Here is a 20,739-nt window from a genome sequence, read left to right as displayed (position 1 = left end):
CCAGGAGCTATATACTTGAATAAATTTACTGAAATCGCATTATTTTCAAGGTTGCATACGCAGCATAAACCGCCTACAAATTACCTGAGAATGGACTTCCTCATTGAAGTCAATGTATTGTAGTGTTCCAATGAGACACTTTTCTGAGATGCTCGGACTCCGGTAGAGATCATAGAAGAAAATACGAGACGCAAATATCCATTCCACTCACAAACACTTTTGTCTGTGCAGAAGCTGTTCAAAATATATAGCTTCTTCTTCATTGGCATTGTATTATTTATTTATAGATTCGGGAGTATTTAATTAGAATAAAAATCAAACGAAATAATTTATTGCAAGAAGCAAACGACTGGCAAAAATTACTACGTTGTGTTTACGGAATCAGAGACTGGCGACATTGGAGTCTTTCTGACTGACCTGCCATTTGATTGGGGAATCACAGCACATGCCGTGTATATGATTATTAAGTAACACATAAAAATTCAGTGATTGTCTCACGGGTCGACATCCAGATTGTAACTCCGCCAGCGAAGTTCACGGTCTGTAGTTGTATTTTTTCGTAGAGATATTTTACTTTACTATTCTCTATTTTTACTCTCTGTCCATTTAAGACAAAAATTGTTGGATGAAAACATAAAAACTTGTTTATAAGCTTAAAACAGCTTATAATGAATATGATTTTTAGAATGTGAGCCACCTCAAAGTGCTTCGATTTGGGACTAATCAAACCCTAACGAAGAATTTTTCAAAACAAATTGGCTTTGTTCAGTAGTAATCTATCGGAGAGACAAAGCCACTCCATCGAAAATCTACGGAAATTCTAAAGAACAAGTTCACATATTCGCCGCTTTAGCGTTGGTTGTTTTTCTATTTCGAATTTTTGGTATTCTTGATACTTCAGTCTGTCAACGATTGAAAAACGCTTGAATTTTATCTCAACATTCAAATAAATGTCATTTTTTTATGAACTTTATTCACTTTATGCAACACATTGGTTTAAATTTTCGAACTTTTAACGTACAGTATAAACCTGAACCGGGAAAAGCTCTCAAGTCAGGAAGGATGTTACTGAACGTAAAGATTATCTATAAATGCGATCTCCGTATAATAACCGCAAATATCTGGACTTTTAATGAACTGAAGATTAAGCCAGAGGAACCACCACTAAAGGAAAAACTCAATTTTGCATTCGAATCTGGCAACACTAAAAAAAGTGGCTGATGTTGCATTTATTTTTTAATGTTTTTAGGAATTTTTATTATTCTTGAGGAATTCTTCTTGTCTAATTTTGTTGCAAGAGGTCTAATAAATATAAAAAATACGATAATTGAGATAAATTTGTAAAACTTGCATGTTTTTTTTTAGAGAACAAAAGACAGTTCGACAACGAGCACTGATAGAAAATTGGAAAATTTTTATGTTTCTTATAAGTTTTTTATTCTTTTCTTTCATTACAAAGAAAAAGAAACTATTCTAGAATCCTTACAGTGCAAAAGATGTGAAATTTTTCCAATTCTTGAAGGATAAAGAGGAATTTCTTTCCAGTCAGTGACACTTATGGTGATCTAATGGAATGAATTTCAGTGTCCGGAGGGCTTCGAAACAGATCACGGATTGCCTGGAAATCTACCTAGAACTTCTAGAGCCTCCTCCAGAGCAAATAGAATGCCAGGATAATTAAAAAAAAAAACCTCAAGAGCCCCAAAACAGATGACAAATACGGTATGCATGCTATCTTTTCCAGGCCAATTTTCACACTAAAAAAACACAAGAAAAAGCAGTAAAAATCACAGAATTTTCTCACAAATCTCTTTCACTGGCCAATTCTTTAATAATTTTTAATGAATTTACCATGGAAATTTGCTTACTTTTGTGCAAAATTACGTGAAAACAGAAATGTCGCAAAGGGCACCGTCCGGCATCTTCTATTTGACAACTGAACCGTCTTGGTGCATTTTCTTCGAGCAAAACAAGCACTTTTTCAAGACATTTTTCCCGAGGATTTTCCACGAACAATTCAAAAAATAAATAGTCACAAATGCTTCCAAAATTCACCAATTTTCTATTCCAATTCATAAATCACTGATATTCCACATAATTTTCATAATTTTCCACGAATTATGAAATGCTGCAAAAGTCGCTGGGCTGGCCATATTTAGCCTATTTTTACTATCAAATCACGCCTTATAACCAATTCTATGTCACTAAACTAATTCTAAAAACTATTTCCTTTATGTTAACACCCATTTTCATTGAAATTTCATTAATTAAACTTCACAAATCGACTTTAAAAAGCAATCTCTGCGACGTTTTTTTTCAAATCCTGGCGACTACCACTACAAAAGCATAAAAACGACTTTTTCCTTAAATGTTGGTTTCTCTGATTAACCCTTTAACGACGAGACACTTTTTGGGGACTGAAAATCAACAATAAAAATTAAACTGAGAAACATAATCAATGATAAGTCTTACATCTAACCTTGGAAAGTCCAACAGAGTCTGATTCGGTGTATTTTGTGCTTCTATGGACAATAGGGATAAAAATAGCCCAAAAATTTAAGTAATTTTTATGACAATACCAACGAATAATATTTTTCGCTTTAATGAAAAAAATTACGTATGAGTATTGTACTTGTTATTGCCAAAAGGGTTTTGCTTAAAAAAAATTGGAAGTATAAAAAATAAATAAAATCAATTGTGAATTTGAGAATTTAAAAATTCGCCATTTTTGAGCTTAAATATTTACTACATAGCATATAGCTATATACTTGCAAAAAATATTCTAGATTCCTTCAACCTTCTACTTTACAATTATGTAGAGACACAAGAAAAAATATCTTTAGGTAATCAGGAAAAATTATTTTCTATATGGGACACCGGTGTTCCAATCGTCCTTAAAGGGTTAAGCCTTCAATTTTGAGATGAATGTTCAAGAATTAAATATTTAAATTAACCGCTAAAGGCTGACTTATTTCAGTATTATCACTATTTTATAAATTTTCTTTAATATTTTTGATAATTTATTTTTATATTACGTTTCTGAATGAAACAGTGAATAATTCTATGGATTTAGAAGAAGTTAAAAAGAATTTCATCAGTCCAAAAACAAGCGTTTAAGTAGCACTCTTCGGAAAACGATCCAGTTACCCCACCTTACTATATGCAATGCATCGTCGCATAATTCATAGTATTAATAAAATCGCGAAAAATTCACAGAAATCACTATGAAAAATTTTGAATAATAAATCCTTTTTTAAAAATCCATTCTGTGAGTGACACCTGAGTAACACGGCCAACATTATTTTATTAGTTCCGATGCTCGCCACTAGAGCGCAAAATAATGTCCTTCACATTTGGTAAGGAGTATTTTTTTATGAGAGCTCCTTAAAAGTAAGGTATGAAAATCAGGGGTTAATTCAGGCTTTAATTCACGCTTATCTGGTCAGACGGGTCCTTTGAAACGTATAATGCCCAGCGCACAATAACTTTTGTTTAGTAAACATGTTTTTGACATTTCAATGAGAGTGAGATCTAGATCTAGTCATCTCGCTCATTCTCATGGAAAATTTTGAAAACATGTTTACAAACAAAAGTTATTGTGCGTTGGGCATAAAAATTTACAATAACAACGTTGAAATGAAATTGTCACACTTCTTTAGGTTTTTTTTTAATTTTTAAGCTGATTGCGAGGAATGTTTCAAACTATAATTACTGAATATAATAATTCAATTGAGAATAGGAAATCTTTAATTTTTACATTTTATTTTTAAAGTAAAGAAAATTAAGCTTTCTTTATCTCAAAACTCGAAGGATTCATTTGAATTTTCTCTTCTTTTTAATGTCTTTTCGGAATCTATTTCCTTTCTCTGCTTTACAAATTAAAAATTAACAGTGATAGATTATTAAAAATCTCACCTTAATGTTCTCGTAAAATCATTGTTCAATGGAATGTCCCAAGTTGCACTGTCTCACTAATAAGTTGCATGGTTACAATGGAGAAATAATTTTCTCGTAAACACCTCTTTTTCATTCTTGAAAACAATATCGTGGTCATTCCACTTATATAAAATTCTTCCAAGTTACACACACATAAATAAAAAAAAATTATTAATGTCTTAAAAGTGCTCTGTGGCCGTTGATAATTGTGCAAATAAATGGAAAATTTAAAAAAGGCATTTTGCCAACATTTCGGCGAATTGCCATTTAAATATTTCTTTTACCTGCATTTTCTGCACAAAAGCTAAATATAAAATTCTATGGATTGTGTTTCTTCTGTTCCTCAGCCTCCCCAATTATCCTGTCAAGAACATACTCAAGTTGGTGTGTTGCTTTCGACAGTTGAATGTTATCGCTATAGGAATCTTCAACGATCTCCTTCACTTTCGACAGCAACTCACGGAAATTCACCATCTGTGTCTCCAGCACCGACATATCCAGCACATCTACATCCTCCTGATGCAGTGACTTCCTATTTTGAATCCACGAACTCACATCCTTTACCGAATAATCCGAACGATTTGCATCAAAATATGTCCTGTTGATGTCCACGCCCCTTACTGAAAAATAAAACAAATCAAAACCTTTTTTAAAAATATGCAAGTTTAATAATATTATCCTTGTAAGATTTCCTATCGTCACTGAGAAAAAAAAAGGCTGCGACTAACTTTTTTTCGTCGTAATTTTAAAACTTTTTTAGTGTAAAAATATATTAACATTTTTTAATGTTAATTTTCTTTTAAGGGTAAAATCAACATGAAAGAAGGGTAACTTTAACCCATAATACACCTAAAAAGGGTAATATTTACGCCGTTTTCGGATCAATACTGCAGGGTAAAATTAACATTTCCGGAATGTTATTTTGACTTTTTCGGATTTCTCTCAGTGCTGAAATAGATAGGAGGAACAGGAAAGATTAAAAAGATCAGAGAATTTTAACATTTAATATTTCAACTTAACATTTCAATGAAAATGAATAAAATCTGAATCCAATCATCTCACTTACTCTCATTGCCAGTTTTGAAAATATGTTTACAAACAAAAGTTATTATTAGCTGAACAAGGAGCCCCAGATAAGTCTATAGTAATTGAGATCCTTTAGAGGTGACCTAAAAATGCAAGCACTCCACTCCGAGGTCTCTTGTAAAGAATCTCAGCTACGGTAAGCTTATCTGTGCCTATCGCTGATTATTTTCAATTCTAAATAATTTGAGTATAGAAGGTCAACAGAAAAAAAGTTCATTGAAATCGGCTAATAAAGAATTGAGATAAAATCCGGTTTATTTCGACATGGTAAAGTTTGGGTACAGTTGCGACCTACTGTTGGAAAGGTCTCGACATCAACTACAATACACTACAATCTAATCAAAAGGTATCGTCTAGTTTTCGAAATATTCGACATCGAATTTTCGAAAATCGATAATTTGTTTAATAATCGGACCTTCAATTGAATCGTATGAAGTTTCCCGGGGTACTCAGTAGTTATATCATTTAACGAGAAATTATGACAATTAGACTCACATTTTTTATAATCAAAAACTCTAAAGCCCGGGCCTAATTAAAGTAAATTTTAAAATCTAAAATTTAAAATTCTAATATAAAACAAATTCAAAAAAACTATGGCTACAGGCACTTACAGTCTCCTTTAAGACCTTGAACTTTTATCTAGACCTAATTCCTTCCCTTTCCTCTCTTTCTTCTGGATTCCTATAAAAAATTAATCTCTTACATTTCATCTAATTTCTCTGTATTAAATAACTTACTTCTTTTGTATTTTTTTATCCCTTTTTCACGAATTTAAACTCTTCACTCTTCTCACGCAACTACTTCTGAGCTTTTTCCCCCTATTCTATGTCCATTATTGCAGTTGCAATAAATGAACATAGAATCTATGAATATTAATTCTATCTTACTTGACAAGTGCCTTTGTTTACTAATTCAAATTTAAGAAATTCACTGAACAGTAGGACTGTTGGGCCTGGAGGAGTTGGAAGGAGAAAGCCTGTCCTGACGAAAACTCTTCTAAGCTAACGGTACCAATCACTGTTCAGCTGAGGTGGTGACTTTAAGGGGTGCTATAACGGCGGCTAATCTAGAGTTACGGTATCGATGAGTTATTCCGAAGGCACAATCGAATAGGCTCCTCTCCTCAGTCGGTCTTCACAAGCGAAGGGAGGAGGACGCCAGATCCATGGCTGTCTTGGAATAGGCAATGGGGTTCTATTCCGTGAGGCTAGCGATGAAGGGTGATCCAGCATGTTCTGATGTGGAATTTGTAGCATTCATGCTACAATTGTACCTTCCTACTCATTACAATTCCATATTATATGCTAGGTCCTCAACTAATTTACAAATTTTTACAAATATATTGTAGTAATGACATGTAAACTACACACATGAGTGTAGTTATGTTTCTTTTGGAGGATAGTCATCTGTCAACAAAATCAAGTTTCAATACCGACAGATATCGCAACTCAAAACATTTTTCATTACCAAAGATTTACATTAACAAAGATGTTAAGTTTTGTGCTAAAAAAGCAGCATTTGCAGAGAGTGCTATTTTAGGATTCTACCATGAGAATAAGTAAAGAAAAACATGTCATTTGCCATTTCGCAAAAGTGTGTGGCTAGCGAGGGCCGATGGTTTGAATAAACTATTCTATTGTATTTTTCTAGAAGTTTTCCGTCTTTCACTACAGAAAAATAATTCATAAATATTGTAACGGCTATGTATAGGCAGACTAGTTGAGTGCCATGCATTTTAAGGGTTAATTGTTTCGTCAGGTGAGTTGTTACACACTCCTTAACGGTCCACCGTCCTTTTTATTCACATCACCTATTTCTAGTCGCCTGTCGACATTAAACTTTTGCTGAAAACTGATTGTCGATATCTCTTTTCGTTCTCTCACTAGAAGTGTTTGCCTACGTAAAAATAGCCAGCCGGATGAACATCCGGAAAATCGGTCTTTTGTTGGTATCATATGTTCCTCAAAATTAAATCTTGAATGTAGTCAAGAACTAACTAGTGTAGAAGAAACTTTTTTTTTGGACATCTTCCTTTTTTTATTCACCGACTTTTGCAAGAATTTTTAAATGATAAACGCAAAGAAAAAATTACAGAAATCCTTCTATCCCATTTTTTAGACAAACTGATGAAGATATCGACTTGGAATGTTCTGAGCATCCCCCCATAAGTTGATCCAAGGATTCCAAATGTCACTTCAATTTAATCCCCATATCTATCCTTCCCCTCTAGAAACCACTCTTTTAGGAATATCTCAAGAACTAGACCATCGATGCATTTCATTTTTGGATATATTTTACAGAGTGTCCTAGCGGACATTTCATCCATACATCTCAAAGACGTCCGATCTCTTCTTCTTGCACGTGCTAATAATCTGGTCAAAAGACCAGAAATTTTTCTGATCAATTTTCTGACCAAAGACACAAAGTTAGCGACTTTGATTGTTCTGAGTACCCCCCAAAAGTCAATCTAAGTATTCGAAAAAACGCATGCATTTGCCTCTCATCCCACTCCTTCTCCTCCAGAAACCACTCTTTTGGGAATATCTCAAGAAGTAAACCATCGATCCTTTCCATTTTTGGATATGTTTTAGATATAGGCAAGGCGGACATTTCGTCCTCATACACCGATATCATCCAGAAATTTTTTCTTGGAATTTCCAAGTCCAATGTATAGTCTCCGTTAGAGAGTGCATTTTTAACGGATTTAGACAGAATGTGGTTTATTTGATAGATCTCATTTTTTTTACAAGCTTAATCAATTTTAACTTGGTTAAATATTTTTTTATGTTGAAATTCACTGGTAAAATTCTATTTTCCATTAAAATTAAATATATTGGGGTACTTTTAATAAAAAAAGAGGTGAAATTGTAGTAGCCTTAGAAAAATGAAGAAAATAAAAAACTTACTTGTTCTCTCCATTGGTTGCATTGGCTGCATATCCTCCTCAACTTCGACTTTCCGCCAATTGACGTCCATGAGGGCTGGTCTGTGCGGAGTGCTGGAATAGTGTGGCCTTTGATTGATCAGCGACTGCTTCCAGATACTCCTTAGTTGATCAATTTGCTCTGTGATGATATTTTTGTGGCTCTCCAGGTAGGTGTAAAAATCTGATTTGGGATCGCAAGTTGTCTGAATCTCAGATAACTTTGACTGGAAGAGGGAATTTTCACTGGTCAGCAATTGAATGATCCCGAAGAGTTGATCATTGGCTGTGAATTGGGGCTTCCGGAGCCGAAAAGTGCCACTCTTTGAGCGAATGGTAAAGTTCTGGCTGAAGTGCTGGGAAGAGCGACGAGTGGACTGTTCCAGGGGCTTGGAGATCTCCCTTGAACTTGTCTCATGGTCAGATTGTGAAGGGCCATCGAAGAGATGACACATTTTGAGCATCAAAATCCCAAAACGCTTGGACATTTTCTCCTCGGCTTCAGCTTCGGACATTTTATGAACAGGTTGATGTCGTTTGTTTTGGAAGTCTTTGAGGAAGCACTCCAGGCACAGTTGGAATCTCACACAGCGATGACACTTGAAACGGAGTCCTGTGATCTCCTGGGACAGGCAACTCGAGCATTTGTAGGGATGCACAAAGTTATTGAAGGCTTCGATCCTGCGCATCGTGGCCAGGAGATCTACGTAGTGATGAAACTGGATGTCATCAGTAGTCCAGATTTTGTAGAATTGATACTCATTCAGGCCAGCAATTCCTGGACACTCGGCTGCGCTGAAAGACTCCTGGACAATAGCAGAGATGGTCTTGTCATCGCAACAGATCTCCCGGTCAATGTAATTGAGGATTCTGGTGAGGACCATGAGTAGTGATTTAAACTTATGATGAGGGACACAGCGATTGTGATCAGACGATAAAATGAAGTGATGCTTAATAAAATCCTCAAAGGAGTTTGTGTCGCAGAGGAGCAATAGGGCTTCCCTCAATTCCAATCCTGACAATGATCGACAGCGATTGGGATCGAAGATATTCCACAGAAAATTGGCCAGCAAACCTGTGGCTTCTTCAACATCGAAACCCTTTTCTTCGGCAAAACATTTCAATTTATCATTGGCATAGAAGATATCATGCAGAACACTGGTCAATTGGCCAGGTTTTATAACAGGTGCATCATCCACAATCTGGCCCAATTGATGCCGTTCCAGGATCGATAAGACCACATGGAAGGGAATCTTTGATGCTGGTAAGTCAATCAAGCAATAGACAATCATTTAGCATCAAATATTCCCAATTCTACATTATTTCCAATTAATTTATCAAAGATTTAAGAAAAAAGGATTCAGACTTACTGAACAATCTCTTTCGGATGGCACTAAGCCGGGCGGCACAACGATACTTGTAGTGCCTGGTTATGTAGGATCCATTGAGAAAATTTAGCACATCTTGTAGCTTTGGATCTACCTGGAGTACCTGTTGATTGTTCCTCGTGTTCACATAAATTATATACCCATTTTCAGTTTCTTTTCTCTCAAACATTGTCACTCCCTTCACCGTTCAAAAACCGACTGTTGCAGAAGGCGTCGATTCGCAAGTGTTGCCAGATTCAACCCATTGTTTTCTTCCCGTTTTTCCTTTTTGAAAAATATCGATATATCGACGATATATATCACCGATTCGGGGAAACACCGCGGTGCAGCGCAAGAAATGTCAAACAAGTGCAAAAGAGTGCTCAACAAACTTTCATTTTTGTACAAGAAAAAAGGAAGAATCAACACTGAAAACTACATCAAATCCTTCTACATCAATCCAAGAATCTAATTAAACTGCAGGAAAGAAGATATCAACAGCATTAGGTAAGTAAAATTGAGTTTTAAAAAGAAGGTATTCGGACTAGTACTCGTCAGTCTGTATTGGTCTTGTCACAGCTATTGCAATTGATCGAAAACTAAATATTCAACAAATTTGTTTGAAAAATAGAAATATTGAAGAACAAATCTCACAAGTCTCTTTAAAAATAATAATCATGAATAATAGGTTTAAAAAATATAATTCATGAACTTATATACAAAATTAGGGACATGACATTTCCTATGTTTCCCATATCTAGCGCGCTTAGAAAACTTTTGGGTTTATTAGCTGTTTTCTGTCAGTGTAGAAAGAATTAGCAAAAAATATAAATGCAAAATAAAAGCCAACTTAATATTGAATTGGTAACCGAAAACCCCAAATTGGCAACCTACGTAGTTTTGGAGATATCTCGTGAAGTGTGTACAAAAACAGGGAAAGATTTGCACTAAAATCAGTCGTATTTTTCAGACCTAATGTCACTCCCTTGTACAAAATAATTGATTTTTTTGTTTTAATTTTATAACTTTTTGCGTTTGGTGTTAGTTTAAGTTCATCTCAAATTAGGGTAAATGTCCTAATACAAAACCATTTCCAGACGCTTTAACTTTGACAGAAGATTCAACACATTGAGCCCAAACAGAAGTAGATTTTGAGCCCGATCACAAGTAGACTTTGATTCTTCAATAGTGTCTTGGATGAAAGGTAAATGGAACTCTATTTGCACAAAAAGTCGTTGATGTTCGAAGAATTCAAATTCAATTTCGAATTTTCATACTAAATTTTCGAACAAGGTGGGGAAAATTTATAAAATATCACACCAAAAAGCTGGCAAAAGAGTTACTCAGTGATTATGGAGTGATTAATACTGGGGCGAGAACACTAAACGTCGTTGTTCTGTTTTTTTTCCTCACAACAATAAGAAGTAAGGAATTCTCTTTTTTGGATCTTCGAATAGATTTTCGAATTTTTCAAGATCTACTTCTGTACGGAAAGATTAAGTTCATATTTTTTCAGAAGAGAATTACATAAATTTGCTCATTGACTCCTCTAAAATGTTACTGTTTAGTGAAAATTCTTTTTAATATAATTTGAAAACCTCTTAAATACAAGAAAATTACGCGAGCGTAAAATGCTTCTATTGGAAACATATTAATCGAAATGGAGACAAGGGAAAGTTTTTAATTGGAGACAAACAGTGTAACTGAAAACGCGACGAAAGGCTTCCAAATAATAATTTGGAGACTTGTAGCTAAGCAATCATTGAAGCTAATGCCCTAAACACAGTTACGACTTAAGCCGAGAGACGACTTAGTGGAAAATTATGGAAATTTAGTTTAATCATTATTTCGAATATGATTACGCTAAGCCGTCTCTCGGCTAATCCTTAGGTCTGTCGAGGCCCTAAGGTTTAGTGCTTTGTTAGTGGCTTAATGAGGATGACGCACCCTTGCAGTGACACAATGAAACATAAAATCAGTTATTACAGAGACCAAAAGAGAATAATAAGCGTATTTAGGTAGTGTTTTATGATGTTTTGAAAGAAAAACTAAGATACCATTAAAGCACATAATAAAAGTTCTCTACCATACTCGAAAGTGAGGTGGTTTTGTGCATAAACGTTTCAAAACTCACTTTGTTAAAATTTTTGGAAAATGTAATTTGACAGCCCGCCAGATTCCAATGTTGTCAGAATCTAAGCCCTAAGTCTCAATTTATATCTGAAAAGATTTTTAGCTCATCTTCAGTCACCTTTAAAGCTATCAGCGACGAACTGGCATGAGGCTCAGGTCTGATCTGAAGCCGTAGCGTAATTTTTACTCAGATTTATGATGTACAAAACATTCCTTCGTATTTAAATTGGTTGTCAATCGTAAACATTTTTCGGTTATTGATTCGCCAGATTCATTATTTACCTTGAAGGTTTAATTTAAAACCACAGGGACAGATCTGAATCAATAAAAAGGACATGGGACATGTAAATCTTTTTTCTAAATCTACAAAGTAAAACGAGCTCAAATTTGAAATCAAATAATTTCCTCAATTCGTGTATTCTTTAAATTGTTCTTCAGTTTAAGTGTGTTTGCAAACCTTGCAAACAGTTCTTCAGACCAGGATGAACTTTTTGGCCAAGAAGTAAAGTTAATAGTGTTCAGTGATGAAGTGCAGTGCTAGTGAGTGTCAAAATAATTTTCCATGATCAGTGAAAAAATCGAATCGGAGACTTTTTTTAGTGAGTATTTTTTGCTGTTTCTTTATTGATGTCCAACCACTGAGGGTCGCTATAAAAAAACGTTTCCCCACAAATGAGGATAGGAGAAAACGCGCTATTTTCGCACGACTCAAGCTTCGAACAATTCTTTTTTTTTTTTCAAAGTGTTTTAAATTAATTTGAGCCATTATAATACAATACGACTCCGATTGGATCAACCCCTACAAATTTTAAACACCGTGAAAAATTCCAAGTTTAATGTAAAACTTTTAAATTGCTTTTGTTAAGTATGAGATGAGACATTTTGTAACGAATGAATTACTAATTATATTTTAATTACTACTGTATTATATTTTAAAAACTAGTCTAGTCGAGCTAGTCCAAAATTCCAAAAAAGAGCTACTGGTGAAATCTATTAAGAACATAGAAAAAAATGAGTTGTCCGAAGCTTGAGTCGTCCGAATGTAGCACGCTTTCCCCTATTATTTTAGATTTTTTATGTGTCTCACAGAATTGGACACCAATTTGATAATGAGTTATCAAATAAAACGGCCTGAAGTGATTCAGTGTCTTAGGTTTTGAATATAAAAGTGTGTGAATCGCCCGAGAAACTTGTTTATTAACATTTATTTTAGAAAGTATGAAAGATACAGAGAGTTACAGTATACATTTGTAAGTGAATATAATAACAAATTCATGTGAAAGACGTGTGTGTGTGTGGAGTAATTTTTAGTATTTATACTAGTGCCGGTATCACTCATTCGATTTGAGGAAAAATTATTTTATATGAAAACTAGTATATTTCGAAAACTAGACGATGCTTTCTCTTTAAATTTTAGTATGTTGTATCTGAGGTCAAGACCTTTCCAACGATGGGTCGCACTCCTCCCTCGATGTTCCCTGACCCGAGCTATAACCAAAAATGTCTTGCCCGGACAGCATTTTCTGTGTTTATCAGGGGATTTCAATGAAATTTTAGCATATATATTGTATCTGATAGCAAAATCTTTCTAATAATGGGTCCCATCCGTCTCTACCCCAACCCACTGTACCCCGACCCTTATTATATCCATATGGACCGGACTCTATCTCTAATGTTTATTAACCGATTTAAATGAACTTTTTTTCTTTTGTTGGTTGTCCCCACTCAGACTATTTAAAATTAAAAATGACCAGTGATAAGCCCAGATAAGCTTATGGTAGCTGAGATTCTTTATAGGCGACATCGAAATACGTGCAACTCGGGACGGGATGCTTGCAACTCGGAATGTGTGAAATTTCGATTGTGAGTTGAATTTTGGGGGTAAAGAATCGCGTCGAGCCAATTTTATCCATATCGGTGGCCGAGAACTATTTGCTCGACGCGATTCTTTACATCTTTACTCCAAAAATTCAATTCACAATCGAATTTTCACGCATTCCGAGTTGCAAGCACCCCTAGTTGCACGCATTTCGAGGTCGAATGTAAAGAATCTCAGCTACCATAAGCTTATCTGGGCTTATCACTGGTTTTTTTATATGTCCATTTCATATTACTCTTCCAATGTTTAAATTACTTTAAGAAAATTATGGGCAAACTTATTTCTACGAATGTTTGAACTATAAACTAGTCTACAACAGTGAAAAACGAAAAAAAAAGTTAAAATACGGCTAATTGTTATTAGAACGATAAGAATTTTCGTAGAAATTACACGGTATATGGATCAATTCATTAAATTCAATTTATAAGGAAGTCTTAGAAAGCCAGCTTCTAATGACCACTTAGTTTTTTCATTCATTCTTCACTAAAATCCATTGCATTTGTAAACTACGAATTGATTACCTTCTTTTTTATCACCAAATAAACCAATAATAATAATAGTAAGTTTGGTGTTAAGTCGGTTAGGGCTTTGAAATCAGAAAAAAATAGATACATTGTAATTTAGAAAAAATCAAGAGAAATTGTTCAACTATTGGTGATCTCTCAAATATGTATGCATAATAAAAGCTTCCGATTTGCAAAGTTTGTGGGATCATTTATAATTTTTTTTTAAATATTTTTCTTGATAAATTATTTTTACTGACATCCCGTAAACCTGGCAATCATGATCTTATGGATAATACTTTAACTTTGCAGAAATACTACAGTTATGAGTGAATGGACAGTTTGCCGTTTGTGTCTTCAGTCTAACCAGAATTCAATGAAATGCTTAATGGATCTTACCCACAATAGCATACCTTTCTGCAATATATTTTTTGAACTTGTCGGTACAACATTCACAGACTATTCAGCATTTCCTGGATTCATTTGTCCTAGTTGCGAAGATCACATGATTCAAGCTTACAATTTTCGCAACAAATGCATAGAAATTGAAGAAAAACTCAAAGAGCTCTTTAGTGATGGATCTGAAGTAATCAGTATTGATTTCATTACTGTTGCTAAAGAAGTTGAGACTGAAGAAAAGAAATCGGATGTGGAGATTAAAGTAGAACCAGAGGATTCAACAAGTGATAACCAAGCAGATGTTAGTGCAGAAATAGAACCAGAAGAACAAAGTTCTAAACCACAGAAACCTCCTAAACCCAAACGATCAATATATGAATTATCTGAGAAGGATTTGGTAGAATTCGAATTAAAAATAATTCAGTGTAAAAAGTGTGAAGAGAGGTTTAGGGGCGTAAAAAAGTTCAAAAACCATCCTTGTGTTTCATCCGATTTATCAGTTAAGAATAATGAAGAAGATGAAGGTGATAAAGTTTCAATTGAACAGGAAGAGAAGTCAAAAGAAATCAGAAAAAAATCTTACAAATGCGATCAATGTGATAAATTTTACACAAATAGAAATACATTAGCACTACATAAGGATAAACACACCAATTTAATGCGATATGCTTGTGTTTACTGCGACAAAAAATTCAGATGCTGGGTATCAAGACGAACCCACATTTTTAAGTTTCATCTGAAGAAGAGTTATTGCTATTGTAATCACTGTGGCAAAGGATTCAATACGCACAACGAAATGAATAATCATATTCTTCTGCGTCATTCGTCAGAAGATATGGTTCAGTCAGTGTCCTATCAGTGTGAAAAATGTGGAAGTGTTTTTAAAAATCTTGAAAAATTGAGCGAACACTTAAGACATCAACACGGTCGTAAAGTAAAGTGCGAAATTTGTGGAAAGTTTCTCAAAAACAGAAAGAGCTACAATGTCCACAAAAAGATACATTTGGATGAGAAAAACTACGTCTGTCCGGTATGCTCTGAAGGATTTACCTGGAATGCTTCGATGAAAAATCATGTTCGGACGAATCATCCAAATCATGTCCATCTTCTGCCACCGAGCGGTACTATTGTTAGCAAAAATTTCTTGAAAAATAGAATAATTTTTGATAATAAATGATCGATATCGCAATAAAAAATGTGTAAACAGGATATCATTCAATTTATTGACTTCGTAAAATGCCGTCAGTAACTCTACTGAACTTTAGTTCAGATCTAAACTAAATTTTGAATCTATTGGTAAGTTAAAGACTTCATTTTTGTTACCGTGCAACAGTTTTACTGCCATGACTAAGTAAAATATTATTTTTTGTATCTTAAGAGGTTAAAGTGTATTTCAATATGATGTTCCTCAATTCTACCTGCCGAATATTAAGTGAAGTTTGGTGAAGATGATAAAGATTTTGAATATGTTTGACATTTTTTAATAAATAACAAAGGTGAGTATAGTTTTCCACTTATATCGTATCCATCGCTTTCAGTGAAACGCGTTGTTTGACTTCTCCAACCTCTCCAACATAACTATTTTATTTTTCCAAAATCAGTGCAAAATATAATACAGTATTTGCTATTCAGCACTTCTCAATCAGTCACTACACTGTGAAATATTAAATATATGATTTACTCCATACACCCTTTTATTTTAATTGAATTAGATGTATTTTCAACGCATTTTAGATCTTTCCAAACCATTCCCAACCCCAATTCACCATCGTCCTAGGACCAAGCCAAGAAAAGTCTTTTGGGTTTAAGTGACATATTTAATATACAGTGCCCGCTTCGTAATCCGGATGATTGGGAGACAATTTGACAGATGTCCGCTTCGTAATCCGGATGGATTTTTTGAATTTGTTCAACGTCTTGAAAATATAATACAAGGTTTTTTCCGAGAATTAGAATAGAAGTTTTAAAGAAGTTTAAGAAGACAAAATTAGAGAATTCTATGCTATTATACTTCATTTATTGAACAAAAACTTCACAGGATAATTCATTGTCATTGCTGAACACACATGCATACATAACCTCAAAATGATTTTAAAGGTAACCGTCGATAACTCGTCCGGATTACGGCGATCCGGATTAGAGAGCGGGCACTGTAATATAGGAACTTCGTGAGTGAGATCAAGGAGAAACGAGGTTGATTCTCCGGACCTCACTACATGAGATCGGGAGGCAAGGTAGGACGAAATAAGACAGACGGATATCGTAGAAAAACCAAAAATCTCTAAAGTGTTTTACAGAGTAGTTCGCGAGGAATGCTATCGAAGGCCAAATTGCTGAACCAAGGTCCAAGAATCCAAGAACAATGCAATGTCATGATTGGCTCTAAGGAGAGCCGAAACAGTGCTGTGATTCTTACGAAACCAAAACTGAATATCACATAGGAAGTTATAGCGTTCCAGATGTGAAAACATCTGGTCCAGTAAGATGATCTCAAGACACTTTGAAAGAAAGGGCAAAATACTAATTGGTCTGAAATACAAGGTAAATGCGGGAGTAGCGACCTTCGCGATAGGAACCACTAGAGCTCTCTTCCAAGCAAGTGGGAAAGAAGAAGAGATGATTGCTAAATTGAACAAATCTGTGTTATACGGAAGTATAACAGGCAAAAGAATATGGATTAAATCCAGGGGATATTACATCAACTCCAACCGCAAAACACTTAACCCGCAACACAGCTGAAAAAACAGCTTGTGAAGAAATACACTGGAAATTAAATTCCGGCATCGTGTGCAAAGGTGGACACTTCACTGAGCCTTTGCCTAGTCACTAAATTTTCATTTTCCTCTAAAACAAAATCTGAAAGTTATCTATGGTTTTGTGAGGTGGGATTATGAACCTTGTAAGTAAGAGATTTTTTTGACATAGTTGAAAAATCGATACAATTATGTGTTATTCCTTCTAATCACACCTATTTTAATCCTCGGATTTTCTAAAAGTGCTCAGATCGAGCTGAAATTCACAGGGTATATGTTTTGAACATCCCTGATGCCGAAAATCAGGAAATTTGCGAGACGCGAATTTCTTCGGGGATTTTCGCGGGGCGCGAATTTTTTCGCGCATTTTCGTGGCGCGTCTGTCTTTGCGCGGATTTTCGCGGAGCGCGAATTTTTCAGGGATTTTCGCGGGACGCGAATTTTTTCACCGATTTTCGTGGGGCGTATATTTTTCGCGGATTTTCGCGGACGCGAATTTTTTCGCGGGGCGTATATTTTTTCTCGGATTTTCGTGGGGCGTGTATTTTTTCGCGGATTTTCGCATGGCGTATATTTTTTCGTATAAACGACTTTAAAGTCGTATCATCGACTTTAAAGATTTCGCGTGGCGTATATTTTTTTCGTATAAACGACTTTAAAGTCGTATCATCGACTTTAAAGATTTTTAGACACTTATGAATTTCTCATTCAACATATCAATATATCAATATTTTGCACATATCAAACTTGAAAGAGACTCTAAATGGATGTAAAGTTTGAGGCCTCTATCTCTCATAGTTTCCGAGATAATCGACTTTAAAGATTTTCAGACACTTATGCATAGTCATCCAATTTTCCTCATTAACCCATTCCTTACCATGGTATTATACATCATACGTAAATTGAGTGATTTTTGATTATTTATTCCTGGGCAACTGATACTCGAATTGCTGCCGGGAATGGATTTTTAGTAACTTTAATTCTTCAATTTACTTGAGAAAAATAGTCCGACAGAGATGAAAATACATTGTGTTATTGTTTTCTTAATTTGTGGAAGGTCATGCAAAATTTTTGCTCAAAATAGCGGACATACAATTCGACATCCCGTCGAATTTATTAAAATTGGCCTCTTTCCTGATTTAAATTCTGGTTGCCAATTTGTTTTCTTGGATAGTTACTCTATCTAAGGCAATAGAGTTTGTAATGAATTAATGCACAGAATTTAAATTCAGTGACCGTTAAGACGTGTGTTTGAGGGCGAATCCACGCGCCCCTATAATAGATAAAAAAAATTTCTTTCCAAAAAATTCATCTATTATTCTGTAGGAAACTAATCCCAAAATATGAACATTCTATCTCAAGTATTTCTGGTACATTGACTGAATGGGTTAATAACGATAATATGTTTCATACACTTTAAAAATTATTAAACGCAATTTGCATTATTTATGTATAAATATCTTTCTAGTTTGCTACAATTCAAATTTGTAATGAAGAAATCGCACCTTTATAAGCTGATCTAGGCTTATCACTGGATTTTTGTCTACGAACAACCATCAAGAAATTTAATATAAAATCGTAAGAATTAGAATAATTTATTGTAGAATAGTCAAATTTGTACAAATTTTCCCGTTAAATCATTAATGTAATTTGAAATTAACATTTCTTTTTTGGAAAAAAAATTAACAAAAAAAATTTCAGTAGAAAGTAATTTTACGGATTGCAGCAAAATTTCAGAATATTTACTGAATTCGAGCGTTCTGCGAATTCTCCTCTGCTTTAAATTCAAACTGTAACAGTTTAATTTTGGAAAATATCGTTCACATTCACGGTTTTACCGGTTCACAGCATGCAACACACCCTAAGAAGAGGGTTTCCAGATGATACATTGTGCATATAGCAAAAAAAAAGTGACAGCGAAATTATAAACAAAATATCTTCATTCGTCCCTTATCATTAGGTAAGAACATTTTACTCGCCTACTAAGTTCATGAAATTATAGATAACTTAAAAGACTAATTTTAAAATATCTTGCAAATAGCGAGAATGGAAGAATGGGAAATGTGTCGGATGTGTCTAAAAAGCAATGCAGAAGGAAAGAAATCCGTTCAGGATGTTACCTACAACAGCGCTTCATTAAGCAGTATTTACTATGATCTAGTAGGGATCAGCTTTACTGACTATCCGGAACTTACAAGTAAGATTTGTACGGTTTGCGAAGAGGAAATGATTGGAGCTTACAAGTTCCGCTTGAGATGTCTGGAAACTGAGGACAAGATCAAAAAAATGGTGGATGGTACAGAAGTGTCCACTATTGAATTTATATCAACATCACAGATTACTGAGTCTCCTGAAAAGGAGGAGCACTTTGAGATTGAAATCCAGGCAAAGGCTAATCAGTCTGATGAGAATGTAATTTGTACAAAAACATTTACAAGGAGAGATTTGGAAAAGAAGAAAATGAAATGTCGGAAATGTGGAAATGTCTACCTTGGTCTTCATATGTTCAAGAATCATTCCTGTTTCAACCGACGAAGTCATTGTCGTGAAAACTGTTTTATGGAAGCACCCAAAAAAGTTCACAAATGCGAAGAATGCGATCAGAGTTTTTTGTCAAGAAATAGTTACAATGCCCACATGGATAGGCACAATAATGTTAAACGATATTCTTGTCAATATTGCGATGAAAAATTCACGGAATGGCTCACAAGGCGAACGCATATCTATAAGGTTCATCTTAAAAAAAGCTTCTGCGAATGCCCATATTGTGGCAAGGGCTTCAGCAAAAAATACTACATGAATGATCACATAAATGAGGCTCATGTCCAGGAAACGTCGTATCAATGTGATATTTGTGGAAATGTCTTCTGGAGTCGTAAAGCTATGAAAAAACACGCTATGCAGCATATGAAAAAGGAACAATGTAATATCTGCGAAAAATGGCTGAAAAACCGAAAATCTCTAATGGATCATATGAAATTGCATCAATTTGGAAATAAATAAACTTGCAAAAGATAATTTTGTCTGTAGAAAACAAGGCGAAAACTCATTGGAAAACACAAATCATTTGAATTTCAACTGAAAATACTCCGAAGTTGCCCGTAATGAATCTTAGCTACCATTAGCTTATCTGGGTTTATCACTGATTTATCTCTTTTAGTTTGAATCGTTTAGCCCTTTAAGGACGATTGGAACACCGGTGTCCCATAAAGAAAATAATTTTTCCTGACTACCTAAAATTATTTTATCCTTATGTTTGTACGCAATTGCAAAAAAGAAGGTTGAAGGAATCTAGGAAATTTTTTGGAAGTCTCCAGCTATTTGCAATATAGTAACTTTTTGAGCTAAAAAATGACGAATTTTTAAATTCTCATAATGAAAAGTAATTTTAAATATTTTAAATAATTCCATTTTTTTTAAGCAAAACCGTTTTACATAATACTTTTTATTAGATTGAAAATTATCATTTATAATAATAATAAGTATATTGGTTCATGCCCAGGATACAGAAAGTAACATATAGGACTATACAATATTTGATTAGTGTTGTCAGAAAAATCACTTAAATTTTTAGGCTATCTTTGTCCCTATCGTCCATAGAGACAAAAAATATACCAAATCAGACTCTGTTAGCTTTTCGAAGGCCAGATATAAGACCTTTTACTGGTTTTGTTCATTGGTTTCATTTTTATTGCTGATTTTCGGTCCGCGAAAACTGTCTCGTCGTTAACTCTTTCCGGACCACAACATATCCAGCGAA

The 20,739-nt window shown here is 34.5% G+C and overlaps 3 protein-coding genes across 3 annotated transcripts; 2 read left to right on the top strand and 1 right to left on the bottom strand.

The window, feature by feature from the left end:
- Positions 1–3,651: 3,651 nt before the first annotated feature.
- On the bottom strand, positions 3,652–9,566 carry LOC129808128 (dystrobrevin beta). The gene is made up of 3 exons (XM_055857878.1): positions 9,316–9,566; positions 7,929–9,206; positions 3,652–4,556 (listed from the first exon to the last, which is right to left on the bottom strand). Exons 1-3 carry the CDS (start codon positions 9,500–9,502, stop codon positions 4,255–4,257), a joined length of 1,767 nt encoding a protein of 588 aa, XP_055713853.1. The 5' UTR covers positions 9,503–9,566; the 3' UTR covers positions 3,652–4,254.
- A 66-nt stretch (positions 9,567–9,632) lies between these two features.
- LOC129808135 (zinc finger protein 90-like) lies at positions 9,633–15,435 on the top strand. Its single transcript, XM_055857891.1, has 2 exons — positions 9,633–9,819; positions 14,140–15,435. Exon 2 carries the CDS (start codon positions 14,153–14,155, stop codon positions 15,401–15,403), a length of 1,251 nt encoding a protein of 416 aa, XP_055713866.1. The 5' UTR covers positions 9,633–9,819; positions 14,140–14,152; the 3' UTR covers positions 15,404–15,435.
- A 3,423-nt stretch (positions 15,436–18,858) lies between these two features.
- On the top strand, positions 18,859–19,997 carry LOC129808145 (zinc finger protein 675-like). Its single transcript, XM_055857903.1, has 2 exons — positions 18,859–18,939; positions 19,021–19,997. The coding sequence occupies exon 2, from the start codon at positions 19,026–19,028 to the stop codon at positions 19,980–19,982; it is 957 nt and encodes a 318-aa protein (XP_055713878.1). The 5' UTR covers positions 18,859–18,939; positions 19,021–19,025; the 3' UTR covers positions 19,983–19,997.
- The last annotated feature ends 742 nt before the right edge of the window (positions 19,998–20,739 follow it).

This window comes from Phlebotomus papatasi, chromosome 3, assembly GCF_024763615.1.
Source record: "Phlebotomus papatasi isolate M1 chromosome 3, Ppap_2.1, whole genome shotgun sequence".
Classification (NCBI taxonomy): domain Eukaryota; kingdom Metazoa; phylum Arthropoda; class Insecta; order Diptera; family Psychodidae; genus Phlebotomus; species Phlebotomus papatasi.
Note: the sequence above shows the minus strand (reverse complement) of the source record. Positions and strands in the feature narration are given on the sequence as shown.